Source organism: Enhydra lutris, unplaced genomic scaffold (assembly GCF_002288905.1).
Source record: "Enhydra lutris kenyoni isolate GAN:26980312 unplaced genomic scaffold, ASM228890v2 scaffoldscaffold42, whole genome shotgun sequence".
Classification (NCBI taxonomy): domain Eukaryota; kingdom Metazoa; phylum Chordata; class Mammalia; order Carnivora; family Mustelidae; genus Enhydra; species Enhydra lutris.
In genome coordinates this window covers 7,734,668-7,750,450 of record NW_019154126.1, presented here as the reverse complement: position 1 = coordinate 7,750,450, position 15,783 = coordinate 7,734,668, and the positions used below count along the sequence as shown (strand labels likewise).

Here is a 15,783-nt window from a genome sequence, read left to right as displayed (position 1 = left end):
TTTTACCTCACTTCACTTCAATTCTGGCAACAAGTTATTTAAGAACAACTATGGGAAAAGAGGCATGAAGAGGGCGTTTTTACAATCCCAAGGAAAAAATATATATTAAAAAAAAAAAAATCAAGCAGTTCAAATTCTAGCTCCTTACAACTGATATTCCCAAAACATCCCCAGGTAACAATCAGATCTACATTTAATCATAATATACTTGCCCGATTCAGTTATAAGCACACCTAATTACAAAGTGGTTCAGTAGGTCCTCAAGTTGGCATATAAGTCATTGAGAAATAAAGATAAAAGAAATTCAGAAAATAATGAGTGACAAATCGCTTGACATTTTAAGAGAAAATACTAAGGCTCAGTAATCCCTATTAAATATGACTGTTATGTGACTAAAAGTCAAAATTAACACCTTAAAAGACCTTTAGAAATTATTTGGTAGGGTAGGCCTTTTTACTTTTAAGGATGTCTCAGTAGCTGACCATATATATGATAGTAATCAGCTAGAGCTTTCTTTATTCACTACCTTACACCACATTTTATTCGTTCTCTAATATTATACTTTATAAGAAAAAAATCCTATTTGGTACCTATTCATATCTGCAGGTGTCTTGCAGGCCCCACCAATATATAACCCATGAAACTACTTCTACTGCTTTCTGAAAGGAGATATTTTCACTTGGAAGTCTCATTACCCAAGACTTTATAGACTGCACAGGCATAAATAATATCAAAGAAGTAATAAGTGCTTCCTATACAGGGCAACATGTACTGAAAAATGTGAAAGCTATTTGTTGTACTTGTGGCCATCATGAATCTTGCCTGTGTTTTCTATATTTGAAAATTTACCATATTTTGAGTCCCCTCTTTCCAAAACAGAAGCCAGAACTCACTTTCCCACCTTCCTCTGCTGGCAGTGGGATCCAATGTTCACCAATCAACTGCATCCATACAGTACTTTAATTCAGAAGTAGTAACATGAGGCAGCAAATGAAAATCCCATCATTTTCTTGACAGAGATGATAGAAGCATCCACCCTTCAGAGAAAAATAGGGATGGCACTTCTCAGATCCAGCCCCCAGCATCACTGGTGAAAGTTGTGATGTCAGCATGTAGCTTTGTAAAGGGGCAGGGCCCAGAGTATGATTTGAGCTGTGCTTCTGTTCACCTAACCTGTTCGTCGGGTGTCCTGTAGATTCTGTGAGCTTCCAAATGTCCTTTAGTGTATATGTTTTTTGGTTGGTTTTTTTTTTTTTTTTTTTTTTCTGCTTAGGTTAGCTAGAGAATAGATTATGGGTTTGCAACAAAGAGTTCCATGTTATACAAAAATTGGGGCTGGCAAACTATGCTTTTATCAACATAATGGTAGAATGATTACCAACTCAATAATCAACTCAGCAGTCATCTGCAGAAAGTGTATCACAAGTGTGGTACTGTGCTAGAAGCAGTACAAGAACAAAAAGGAAGGGGAGGAGGCAGAGGCCAGATCTCCCAGGCAGAAGAGTAAGAAGATAGGACTGTGACTCAACACCTCAAAGGGAATCCATGCAAGCAGGGAAGTGAATGACATGATTCAGTTTACTGTGCAAAAGATCATTCTCTTCCTATGTGGAGATAGGGTGGAGCAGGAAAGCAAAGTAGAAACAGGGGAGTAATTGGGAAACTATTCTAAAAAAGTTTAGATTCAGGATGTAGCAGTGGCAACAGAAGTATGTATACAAATTCAGTTTGCATTGGCTGATAGAAGATACTTAACTGTTTCACTAACCAAAAAAATGTCAGTTAAAATCATACAATTTCCCCCAATCAAATCAGCAAAAGTTAAAAATAGCTAATATAAATCCTGATGAATATGTAGTCGAGGGAGGCATTCATAAACCTCTGAAAAGCAATTTGTTATATTATCTAGCAAGTTTTAAAAAAATTATCCTAACTTTTGACTTAATAACTAGCACATAGTCTCAGATTGTTAAATGAATTAATTCAACTTTTAGAAAACAAAGTTAAAGAGAAAATTAGGATTTATGCTCAAGGCTGTAATTGCAGCACATTTATATTGAAAAAAATTGGGGTATAATCATATGTTCAACCCTTAAGGAGTGGTTGAATTATAGCTTATGATAAAGTACTAAGCAAACTTTAAAATCATGTTCATTAAGGGGTTTCAAGATATGGGAAAATATGCTGACATTATAAAATCTTACAAAATTAACAAAGAATAAAGAGTTCCAGAATTTTTTTTAAGTTTATTTATTTGAGTAATCTCTACACCCAACATGGGATTGAAACCCATTACCCCCAAATCAAGAGTCCCATGCTCTTCTAACTGAGCCAGCCAGGCACCCCCCTTTTGTCTTCCTGTTGGTTAAGTTTTGATAAGAGAACTGAATGTAGAGAGCCAGCAAATAACTGGTAATAAAAATTGGTAATAAATAAAAATTGGCAATAAAATCACTACCCTACTCTACACTCAAAACTCAATACATATGCCCAGAAAACTCATGTTCAATTCATTATATATTGTATCTTACACTAAAATTTTTTTGTTGCCCTTGGTACTAAAAAAAGGAAGCAGGCAAGTTTCAATGTTGTGGTTGTCATAGTAATTTAAGAATAAACACGCATGTTCGAAGTCTACTTGTCACTCTGTATCTCCAGCACCTAGACAGTAACTGGAGTTCAAGAACTATTTTTGAGCAAACATCACCGAAAATAAACCTTTCGGTTCCAGCTTATCACCACAGAAATTTAAAACCTCAAAATGAAAAAGGTACATACAAGTAACAGCGATAGTGATAATTTATAATGTTTGGGGTGGCTACAATGCATGAGGCACTATTTAAACATTTTACCCGCCTTATCTTTGATCCTCATAATAATCCTTCTCTGGAAAATTCCCTTTTCCATTTTTAAGGCCAGGAAACAGGTTCAAAGATGTAAAGGAACCAGCCCAAGGTCACAACCAAGTTTCAAGGCAGCTCTTCTGGCGCCTCAATGTAGCCAGACAAGACACGCCGCTGTTTCTTTTCCGCGATCAGAAAGGAACAGGTTTTTCCTCCATACTTTCCCTCCACAGTTCATTGACGCTCCCCTAACTTCTACCCTGCGCTGTAGCTATCCCTTTGAAGATCCTTCCCTCACCGGCCAAGATCCCCATAGACCTCCCCTCCCCGCCGCGACGTCCTCGGGGGTAAAGAAGCAGGTGTCCACGCCTCTAGGTGGCCCCACACTTGGAACCCCCGCCTGGGCCCAGCCAGGGGCTCGCCCATCCCCCTTCACCGGTACCCTCTTAGTTTGACTCTCCAGCCTCGCCTCGCGGGTCAGGACTCACAAACCGAGTCCACACAGACTCCGCGTGGGCCCCTGGGAAAAGCCTCGAGGAGCGAGGAAGGGAGGAGCGAGGAAGGGAGTCTCCGCCCGGAGTCGTCCAACTACGCGCCAGGGCGGTTTCCACGACAACCGAGAGCGCCCCCCCCTTCCCCGCCCCCCCCCCACACACACCCGGTTTCCACGACAACCGAGAGCGCCCCCCCTTCCCCGCCCCCCCCCACACACACCCACCCTCCGCGCTCCAGACTCCGCCCCCGGCGCCTTGTCGCTTCGCCCCTCCCCCGCACCCAAGCTGGGACCAGCCGCGCGGCGCGAACGGCGAGAGAGATGGGGTGAGCTCTCTCACCTCTCAGCGCCTGATGCATGCCTCCAATGCCGCTATACAGCTCCAGGACGCGCAGGGGCTCCATGCCCACGCCGCCGCCGCCGCCTCGGAGCTAGGCCTGCCGGTCCCTTTCTCGTCCTTCTTCCGCCCGCCCTGCTCCCTCGCCTCTGGTTCCGCGGCGTTTCAGTTCCCCCTTTCCTGCCGCTACCGGCTCGGAGAGCTGCTACCAGCGCGGGGCCCCCCGGGACTGGCAGAGTCAGCGGGGAGACAATGGGCACAAAACAGTGGGGCCTCCCCAGTGAATAGCAGCCTGATTTACGCCCCATCTACCTTCTAGAGTGCATTCAGGGACCTTGGAAGGAAAAAGGGCGAAATGTCCCTTTGCCCCAAAGTGAATTAACACGGGTTAGACGCCAGAAAAAGTCGTTTTCCAGGCGTCCTGCTTTTCCGTCGCTTGGAGCTCGAAGTGTGCAGACCTTACTAGCGTGTTTTGAGCACGTACCACGTGCCAGGTGTTGTGCCTGTGCCGGGGCTGCCGAGATAAATCCTCCTTCCCTTGCGAGCTGGTCCCGCAGTTACAAGCACAGAAACCAGCGCCCCTGCAGCCCGGCCCCAGCGCCGGCCAGGACCGGAGGGGTGGGGGGTTGGTGGGGGCGGCTGCTGTCATTGCTAGTGGGCTTCCCTGCATCTCAGCTTGGAAAATGGCCCCCAGCAGGATCTACTGTTACCATAAGGTAGAAGTACTTATGCCCCTCCCAGTGCCAGGGCCTTGCTGTTCCAAGATGCTCCAGTGACCAAGTTTGTTAGATCAACAAAGTAAAAAATGGCCACGGCCACGAGAGGAAATGATCTCATTTCGCGGCCTCCTATTGTTCCCATTACCACGACACGTTAACCTGTGTTAGGAAAAAAGGGGCAATACCACTTGTAATAAGTTAATAACTGGTTTGTTAGAAACTTAGCAGATGTGCTAATGAAATACTATAAACAAAGTAGGACGGCCCTGTTTTGATTATGGAACTGATCCATTTCGATCCGTTTCCTCTGACATTTTTTCACTGTAAATGTGTATGGGTGTTTAAACGTTTTGTTTTTATTGGTCACTTACTTCAGGTAAGGAGGGTGCCAGAAAGGGCACCTGGGTGGTTAAGCGTCTTAAGTTGGTTAAGCGTGTGCCTTCAGCTCAGGTCGTGATCCGGGGGTCCTGGGATGGAGCTCCACATCGGGCTCCCTGCTCAGCGAGGAGTCTGCTTCTTTCTCTACCCTTCCCCTTGCTTATGTTCCTTCTCTCTCTCTCTCTGTCAAATAAATAAATAATCTTAAAAAAAAGAAGAAGAAGAAGAAGGGTGGTAGAAAGATAACAGAGAACAGAATCTTAGCCCGGGCATTGCCAATGACTTTGCACTGAGCCTGATTTCCCCTTCTGTCAAATTAAAGGGAAGGAAAAAGGGGAAATGATTTCTGAGGTCCGGGCAGTTCTAAGATTCTAGAGCTGAATTCATTTCTGCAAAAGTTGAGTCCTGATTTGGCCACATGTTAATTATCTGCTCAAATTGAAATTATCAAGATATTTGTAAAATCTGCTTTAAGCAAATGTACTCTTAAACCAACTCCATTTCTAGAAATCACATGCACACTAACATTACATATATAATGCATGAAACAAACTTTTCTTGTATTTATTACATAATAGCATAATATGTATTATATTGTAAATAATATAATTTATAATGTAAATTATAAATAATATAAATATATATATTATATATATACACATATATAAAGGGGGCTATATAGTCACAGTGATTTATGTACCATTAACAACCAATATACTAAACATACCTAGAATCTGTTTAGCATTAGTACTGTAAGTCAAAATAAATATAACCAAGGATCTAACCCTATAGGGGAGAGACAGGCCAAAAATATGTGAAAGAGTTCACAGAAAATACCAGTCTTTTGAGAGGAAAGGAGATGGACCGCCATTCCCTCATAAGCCAGTTCCAAACTGTTCATGCTGATACTTAGGTGTCTTCACAGTGTAGCACACACTTTTCTTTATGATCTCTGTTTCCTCCCCTTCTTCAGTTCTGCTGCAGACTGAAATGGTCGGCATTCCCCTCTTTCGTGCCTCAGTTTCCCAGCTTACATTCTTTGCTCACGTTCTTTACATTGCCCAGAAATCCTAACCTTCTTCCAGACCTACCTAGTGCAACCTTCCTTCTAGACTCCCAGGCTAGAAATCCAGAGTTGTTTAATTCCCCAAGCAAACTCCATGACCAGCAGTGTTCTGAAACACATATCCCACCTGTTCCCATCACAAAATCCTTTCAGTGCTTCCCAGCCCAGCTTTTACCTTATATACATCATCTCTTTGCCTAGCATTTCCTCTGTAAGGCTTATCCCGTGTGACAATCATTTCAAGAATGAGAACTTTCTCCCTAATCATGATGTATGCCCATCTCCATGAGAGCACCTGTAGATGTCAGGCCCACTCGGATTAGGTATACATCCATTTCCAAACCCTGGAGCAAGTTGCGTGGGCTGGGCACGCGGCAACAGGAGGAGTTGAGGAGGAAGGTAGGATGGGCACATACAGGGAACATGAAGATACGCATTAATTACTCTTTCCCAAAGTGAATCCCAAATGTTCTTACAGAAGGAAAACAGCTTTCCAATCTTATAGTTTCCCATAAAGTTATCCTCAGTAACATGTCCAATAGAGCTTACATTTTAATCACAGACACTCATCACACTTTTTGAAAATACAAGTATTTTTAGGATATTCAGTCTCCTTTCCCTCAAAACACAAAAAATGCACTTGTAAAGAAACCCAAAATGCTAGTTAACACCTGGCACATACCACGCATATCAGGAATAATTAAGGAGCACAATAGAACACTAAGGGTATATTAGAATAATAATATCATATCTCAATGATTTAAGAGCTCATTGTATAACTTGAAATCTAATGATATTTTATTCTTCCTCTCCTGGCTGTCATGTCGCCGATCATTAATATCTAACAGAACTAAACAAAGTCTGCCAAATGTTTAAAATACTTTTGGCAATCATCTTTGAGTTTCCATGATCCGGGCCATTCTTTATTCCCCAGCGAAACATGATGTGGATCCTTACACAGGTTTGCTGCAAATTTGAGTGATGAATAAATTACATCCTGGTTTCACACAGAAAAAGAAGGGTCTTTATGAATTGCATGGAAAATAAAAAAGTAGTCATATGGGAATAAAATGGCAGTAAATGTCCTCAAGAGAGGAAATGAGATTCAGAAGAAATTTGAATCAGAAAGACCCTGAGAGTTCATCTATCACTCGTGAGCCCCCACTTTTTCTAGGCCTTCTACCACCGCCCTGATGGGCCAGCACGAGGTCTCAGCTGTGAGCTGCTCCTGGGCACAGCAGGCCTCACAGAGTGAGGTGTTTGTGGTGAAGAGCTTGAATTAGTAGAAAATCCTTCTCTGTAGTCCCCCCCAAATCCAGTTCCTTTTAGATTTGCCCTTTGCACTGATTTTGAAGAACTGTCCCTCTTGAATAATAAATGTCCTTGTGGTTAAAACTGCAAGGCTGAGAGCCAGAGAGTTTAAATAGGAAATTGTAGATCTGCTGCCTCCTAGCTGTGTGACTTTGGGAAAGTCACTTACCCTCTCTGAGCCTACAGACACATCTACAACGTGTAAAAATAGGACATGTGGTTGCTACAAGGATGAAGTGAGAATTCAAAGCACTTCATTCCATGCCTGGCACAATAGAAAAGCATGTTTAATAAACAGTATACATCTCATGACATTCTCAGAGTGATGCATTCTCAGTCCCTTCAACTGTGTCCAATGGCATGATTCTGACCCCTGGAATTGCTCATGCTGCAAGGTGGTGATGCTGTGTTAGGAACCATAACTGAACATGGGGCCCTAACTGAGGTCAGGTCAGCATGCCACAGGGTGGTGCTTATAGCCATAGACTCTAAGGACTGTAGGGAACTTTGTGGGAGGTGTCCAGGAGTAGCCTGGGCTGGGAGCAGAAAGGCTAGATGTCTGTAAGCCAGACGCATGACTGAGGAGGGGTTGCTGAGTCTAGAAGCATTGGCAGTAAGAAAAAAGACAGCAGCACGCATAGATAGCGCCTCACTCAGAACTCTCGCAAAGACCAGGGTAGCTTGAAAGTTAAATCTACGGATCTGCCAATCTTAGGGGAAACTTACGAGGGACCTCACCCAGGATGCCTGAGTAGCTGGGACTAGGAGTGGAGTAAGGTGAAACCTATTAAAACCATCCCGTCACCCCTTGACTCTTATGTGCCAAGCACTGAAGAAATACTTAATTTAAAATGGTTTCATACGTAAAAATCTGTAACCTAAGCCCTTCAAGTGCCAATAATAAAGAACAACTTATTGCCTTCTATCCCCTGAACCTAAGATGATTTTACCAATTCTATTGGTTCTCCAGAACTATACTGTCCAATGGGGTCACCAACAACCACATTTGCTGATTTAAGTTTAAACTGGCTTAACACTGAAAACTCAGTTCATCAGTCATACGAGACACCTTTCAATAGCCACATGTGGCTGGTGGCTGAGGTACTGTTCAGCAAAGAGAGGACATTTCCATCCTCATAGAAAGTTCTGTTGGACAGAACTACTTGAAAATCAGACTCTTGAAGTCATGACCTTGATGGGTAGCCCATTCATGAATGAGCAGTGTTGAAGTATGCAGCAAGTGCTTAAAGATTGTACTTGGATTTTAAATAAGTGCCCCCCAAAGATTTAGAGTAAAAGGAACTCCCACGAAAGCAAACCTTATAGCCCAACACTTCTGTTCTTCCTCTGGTGTCTGGTCACCTTGTTCACAGACTGTCACAAAAGAAAAGACGCAGGAACAGCAGGTTTCTCTTTCTTCCAAGGGAAAAAGAACAGATAGAAAATGATGAACTTCACGATGTCTCGAAGGAATGGTACTTTTCCTTTGCAAAGTATATTCTAGTGACTTCCGATTGTAAATATTACCTTACACTTACCTCAGAAGGAGGAGGAGGAGGTGGGGGAGGAGGAGAAAGAGGGGAAGAAATGCTTTTTTAAAAATTGGAAACTTAAGGAAATTTCATTACAGATTTTTTGGCTGAAAAGCATAGAAATCATGCAGTTTGCCTTATAGCTTACCACCTCAAAGTGCTCAGTCATAGATCTTGACACTGGTTTTTCTCTTTCAGATTTTTTCTGAAATTTCTAATTTAAAAATGCTTGGCAGTAAATTTTAAAGGTTAGATTTTAGTTCAATTAAACATAGTGGGATTGTCTATCTTTAAAACGGCTCTCCTAGCCCAAGGAAATTTAGAGCTGGAAGACATATTAAGGACTATTTCCCCGTGTTTTTCCAACTATTTTTAGATACAGAACCTTTTCTTCAAAGAAAATCTCATCCTGAATCGGGGCAGAGGGTGAGGTCGAGTGTGTTTGCACGTGCACTCACACACACAATTGTTCTGCTGCTGAAGCATGGATAGTAGGGGGCCCGGAAGAACACCAGATCATCGCCCCTGCCCTCACCCACCCCCATAGCTGCCTCCTAGTGACCCCGGGGGACACTGATTTCACCCAATCTTAGTTTGACAGGTGAAGACATGGAGATTCAGAAACTTGAGGTAACTTGCCTCAGCCCACAACTAGATGGAGAATGGGGAATTTTTACTCAGGGGTCCTCCAAGGTCTTTCCAGGACTGGCTATACCATAACTTAGTACAGAAGCTATTAGCTGTCCCCTGTCTGCTGGGCCTCTACAACTGGAGGGAAGGCCCAGGGTCCAAACTAGGGCAAGCCCTGGTTGCTAGAATATATTGCTTCCTGAGAACAGGTTGGTGTCAGGAATGAAGGCAGCTGTAGAACTCAAAGAAGGTGGCCTGAACTGCTATGACAATGCGTTTTGTAAAGGTTAGACAAAAGGTTAATTCTGCTTCACAAAAGAGAGACAACCTCGAAGACTCACAAACAGAACTTAGAATCTCAGACCAGTTTCTTCCACAAAGACACCTTGATGCTGTTCAAGGGACATACAGAGTCCTTAGAATAAATGAGGCAATGTGAATCCTGCCTCTAATACTTTCTTCATCTATAAAACAAGGGTAATACTTGCTAGCAAGGTAACTGTCTATATTTAATCAATAATTAATGGATACACAGAGAGAGAGAAAGAGAGAAATTCGGTGATGTGCCTAGAATAATAAATCCTGGTTTCCTTCCTCTATCTCAGCAACTTCCCTATCTGAACAACTCACACTGGAAGCTACAGTCCACTCTTTTCTAAAAATCACATACAGAGAATTATTTTCCTGGTATGCTTTCAAAAAGCCTATATTACCAATAGACTGATTTGCATATTCTCTAACAAGATGTCTTTCCTTTTTGTTTTCTATTAGAGCCTTCATTATTTCAGGTGGGAAAACAAGACCCATGATGGGAATAGAGGAGATAAAAATGAAAAAGCGAGCTCTTATTACTTTGCTCCTGTTCTCTGCTAATTCACCAAACATTCAGAACTGTTTGAGATAAACAAATCCCCCTAACCAGATCCAGCAAGGCCAGGAAGAGAGAAACACACACACACTCACATACACCCTACAGAAACCGCACATATACACGCTCCATAAAACCCCTCATTCTTCTTCATAGCCTTTTTTTTCCTCACTACTACAGTTGTCACTTACCAACAAACTGAAATGCAGAAAAAAGTCAAATAAAAGGATTTGGGGGGTGGGGGTGCCTGGGTGGCTCTCAGTGGGTTAAGCCTCTGCCTTTGGCTCAGGTCATGATGCCAGGGTCCTGGGATCCAGCCCTGCATTGGGATTTCTGCTCAGCAGGAAGCCTGCTTCCTCCACTCTCTCTGCCTGCCTCTCTGCCTACTTGTGATTTCTCTATCAAATAAATAAATAAAATCTAAATAAGTAAATAAATAAAGGATTTTTTCACCCTACCCTTACTAGTTAGGTACAAGTCTAGATACCAACACTAATATCACTTAAGATCATTCTCATAGGATCCAGTAGTGATAAAAATAACCAAAACATCATAACATTTTTACTAGATCTAGTCACTCCATAAGAAAACAATGCAACGTTGTATTTACTTAAAATTGTTGAAATTGGGCTTACAATCTTTCAAAGTCACTCCAGGAAACATTATATAACACAAGTAACACTGATTCCCCCAAACTTTCTATTCACACTGGGAATGCCCCAGAGGCCATCAACAGAGTTACCCTGAGTCCTGAAGATCAAGACTGACTCTTTCATTCCCATCTAAGGTAATTACTGCAGAGTTAAAATATAGTCCAAGTCTCAAAGGGATTTGTTCTATGTTTAGTCATTCAGAGAATACGGAATGACCAAAATAGACTAAATTTCAGTGGATGGCAAAGTATGTTTTAATAATAGGACAGTATCAACCATAAATGATAATGTAAGCCTGTAAGTTTCAAAGAGCTTTATGAATGTTTAAAATGCTCATAAATCCATTTAGGCCCTCTCAGTTTTTCTTTTTTAATATTCAGAGTTTTGGGTTTTTTGGGTTTTTTTTTTTTTTACAAAGAATCAAAAGGGGAAATTTTCATGTGATTGGCTGACTGTCCCATAAATCAATATTCTCCAGGTGAACAGATTTATTTACAAATCACAGACACTGTTTTTTTTTTTTTTAAAGAAATCAGGAGAGAGCACCAATTTAAAAAAAAAAAATTTGGAAGGCATCAAAGAATAACTGAAAGACGAGAGATGGTATCTATTTTGAGGGGGAAAAAATCACATTAGGGGTTAAAAATCATTCTGGTTAGGAAAGAATGTCAGGAATCTGCGTGGCCTTTTTTTTTACTTCTTTTACTATAGGCTCACTTCAAGAATAGCGTGGAAAAGAATGCAACCAAGAGCGTTATTTCTGTCTCCTGGCAGTTTGAAAATCCAAAAGCTTAAGACTGCAGTTCCATCGTATTACTTTTTCCCTATAGATGTAAGACATTATCTGAAAAACAATTTTCTGATTATCACCCGAAGGGAAAGAGACCTAATAAACATAACATCAGAAATGCCCAGAATCAAAAGACCAATCCAACTGTAAGAGGACTGTTCTTCCTCTGTGTTCACAGCTAATAAAATATTTATGCCCATTACACATAATGCAGAAAATAGGAAAATATATTTAAAAAGAAAATTTTAAAAAGCCACAAGAGATAACTATAGCTAAATCGTAGTATTTCTCTCTCTAGTCTTTGCACTCATTATATTTGACCAAAATCATCATCTTACTGCATTTGTGTTTTATGCCCTGTTTTTTTTTCCATCTAACATTTTATCATGATCACTTTTGCATTTGTATCAAAGGGATATATTATTTTTTACACATCATCTTTACTTTTTTTTTTTTTTTAAAGATTTTATTTATTTATTTGACAGAGAGAGAGATCACAAGCAGGCAGGGAGGCAGGCAGAGAGAGGAGGAAGCAGGCTCTCTGCAGAACAGAGAGCCCGATGTGGGGCTCGATCCCAGGACACTGGGATCATGACCTGAGCCGAAGGCAGAGGCTTTAACCCACTGAGCCACCCAGGTGCCCCTCATCTTTACTTTTTTTTTTTGCAATTTTTTTTCTGAATTTTCTGAATAATGCATGCTAATTTGGAGGACTAAAGCAAATTACAAAAGGTTAAAAAAAAAAATCCAGCTTCCAAAAATGCCTTGATTCCACCCTCATCCCTAAAAATCAGCCAATTTCAACTGTTCACTGCGTATCTTCCCCACCTTAGTAGCTTCTGTAATACATAAACATCCATAATTTCTTTTTCTGGTCTCTCAGTATTGAACATTTAAGAGGATTCCGTTTTTTGCTATGTGAACAGAGCAATGAAATTCTTGCATATAAATATTCAAATGCTCTGATGTTCTCATCAGCTAGAGTCTAGAAGGGGGGGTTATGAGGTGAAAGACATTAATTACTACCTAAGTTCCTGATGCATTTCCAAAACGATTACGAGCCCAACTTGTCATCATTGGCTGAGGATGCTCACCTGCTTTATTCTCATGAACAAGTGTTGTCATTTTAAACTTCTGTCTATCTTATAGGCCAAAAAATTAGTGTGTTGGGGCGCCTGGGTGGCTCAGTGGGTTAAAGCCTCTGCCTTCAGCTCCGGTCATGATCCCAGTGTCCTGGGATAAAGCCCCGCATCGGGCTCTCTGGGCAGCGGGGAGCCTGCTTCCTCCTCTCTCTCTCTCTGCCTGCCTCTCTGCCTACTTGTGATCTCTGTCAAATAAATAAATAAAATCTTTAAAAAAAAATTAGTGTGTTATTTTTATTTTCCTTTTTAAAATTAATATCGAGGATGAATTATCACATGTTTATGGGACATCTGTAATTATTTTCTTCTGTCAGTTATTTGTCATATTTGTTCTTTTGCTACTGGGATAATATGAGTTTCTGACTGCATTACCACAATGTGTTTTTTTTGTGGCTATAAAGCTGTCAGCCATGTGTGTTGTAAAAATGTCTCTCTGTTCATCAGTTTCCACTGGATTTGGTTTATAATATTTTACTACACAAATGTATTTAATTTTCTGCAGTCAAATATACACAATTTTCCTGTGTGATTATCCAATGTCTTTTTAAGCCTAGGAAGTCCTATACCTGGGGAAAAAATGAGCTACATTCAGCTCTATGTTCTCTTCTTTTATGCTTCATTTTTTTAATCTATTTTGATTGGTATGCAAGGAGAGGTTTTAAACCCAACTTTTCTGCAAATACCTAGATTCTCCTTCCACAGTGGTTTGTAATACTTCCTTGTTCACATACTCTATTCTAAGGCAGGTTCGTCCTCATGGGGGCCAGCCCTTCTTGGGGTGTGCCTGCTGCTCCTGTTGGCGAATCACACTGGCAAACAGTGGAACTTGGAAATACATTTTCACACCTACTAGGAACCCCCAGAATTCCTCTTCTTTTGCAAACATTTCATGGCTATTCCTTCCTATTCTAAGCTCATTTTTATATTTGCCCCCCCCCATTTGGTACCAGTTACCCCTCCCCAACCTTCTTTTACTGGAAGAGTAACAGAACATTCAATGTTCCACACACCCAGCTTTAGAGAGAGTAAGACCAGGGGCAGTCTAGACTCGTTCAGCTTTAGAAGGGAAAATTTTTTAAGCTGCAAGTTCATCCTGATGCTTCCAATTTATTTTTTTGTTATTTTTTTAAGTAAGTCTAGGCCCAAGGTGGGGCTTGAACCCGAGATCAAGAGTTGCAAGCTCTTCTGATATTGTCACCCTGGTGCCCCCTAAATTGGATGCCTCCAATTTAATAAAACCTTTTTAAACATTGCTAAAACACACAGCGTGCGCGCACACACACACACACACACCACACGCACGCACTTTGCTTTGTCTCAAGTGATGCTCATTGCCCATTTCCCTCCTTTCCAGGCCTCCTTCCAGTTTACCATCTTTGCATCCACTCTGATACACCAGGCAGCCTGCTGCCACGCTCAATCCTGTTTAAATTACAGAGCTGCACAAAATCCAGAAGCGTCTCTTTCTTTCTTTCCGTTTTGACTCTTTGCCTCCATATCCTCAAATTGGCTCCAAGTTGACAGGTTCGGGTCATCTTTCCACAGGTCATGATCTCCTCTGAGCACAGCCCGGCTCCCTGGAAAGAAAGAGACCAGGAGAACACGAAAAGACAAAATGAGAGGACAGGAAAGCAAAGAACACTAAGGTATAAGGCACCTGGCCTTGCCAATATTGTTCCCGTGAACTTACTTAAAAAGTCGTCAAAGTATTTTCAGGGTAAAAAATAAAATATTCCTCTCATTTCTCACAACTAGGAACCAAAATACAGATCTTGCTTTTTTTTAAAATTCAGATTAGTGCCAATGTTTTATGATGATGATGATTTATTTTTAACCATGAGCAACCATCGTACGAAATTCTAATATTTATGTTGGGTTTAATGAAGAGCATGAAATCAGCCATAATACCTGGCTTGCTAAAATGTTAACACAGGGGCCACTTGCAGTGAAGGAAGTTTCCGGAAAAGGGCGTAGGCCATTGGAATGCTGAGGCCCCGTGTGACCACTCTGCCCTTGGAAGGCTGCGGGGAGTTGCCTTCCCTAGAAACTTTCTAAGCCCAAAAACAGCTGCCCCGTGATCTGAGAGATGTATGCATTGTCCCTGAGGGTATGTTTAGCATAACTCATAGAACAGGCAGACTAGCATACCTTATCTTTCTGTATCTTTCCTATAAACAGATCCTCCTAGTTCCTGTAAGACCCCTTGCCACACATCATGTGCTTGAGAAGGGCGATAAGGATTTGTGATGCTCCTGAAGGACCAATACAAGTGGCAGCAAAGACGAGCAAAGGGTCTTTGCCTCAGAGCCTTGACCTCTTTACCTTCTCCTCTCTTTCACAGCAAGGTCTGGAATAATCTTTCATTTGCCGGTACAGGGACTGCTGGCCATTCTTGGCAATTTTAGAAGTCCCTTGAGTGGATGGGTGCATAGATGAGCATTTAGTCATTATCTCAAAGTTTGGCTATCCTAACTCCACGGTGCCAATCAAGCATACTTAAAAAAAAGAAAAATAACCAAATTGATATTAAGAGCTACTAGACAAATATACCTAACATACTCAATTTTCAAATCCCCAGGAATTTTTCAGAGGTCCGTGTAATTTTCACAATAGTACCTAGTATCTACAAAAACATTCCAAGTCCAAGTCCATATTTAGAGTGAACTTAGACACCCACCTCCAGAAATACCACAAGGCAGTCACAGACATTTTGGGCCTGAGTTCAGAGCTGCATTTACTTGTACACATGTATCCATGTGTGAACGCTTACATTAGAAAATGTCATGCCTGAAATGCAAACATAATAACAATAATAATAATTGAAAATTTAAACACAATACATGGCATATTTGTCTCAAGATGAGTTTATTTAATACAAGTGGGAATTTAGGATCAGATTAGAACCAGCAAAAGTTAACAGTTTTCCAGCTTCATCTGAACACCATTTTTAAACACATTTTAGCTCCTAAAACAATAACATGAGTCAGCCCCAAGATTGATCATGTAAGTCAGGAATAATGT

General features: G+C 41.3%; 1 protein-coding gene across 5 annotated transcripts in view; it reads right to left on the bottom strand.

Moving 5' to 3' along the window:
- LOC111155600 (tRNA aspartic acid methyltransferase 1) overlaps positions 1-3,758 on the bottom strand; it is a 52,977-nt gene extending 49,219 nt beyond the window's left edge. For all 5 annotated transcript variants that reach the window (XR_002641150.1, XM_022515857.1, XM_022515860.1 and 2 more), the window contains exon 1: positions 3,677-3,758. Coding sequence is in view for 4 of the 5 variants with exons in the window: in XM_022515857.1 (XP_022371565.1) it covers positions 3,677-3,740 (64 nt within the window). In the remaining variant the exon portion in view is untranslated. The remainder of the gene's footprint in view (positions 1-3,676) is intronic.
- Between the last annotated feature and the right edge of the window lie 12,025 nt (positions 3,759-15,783).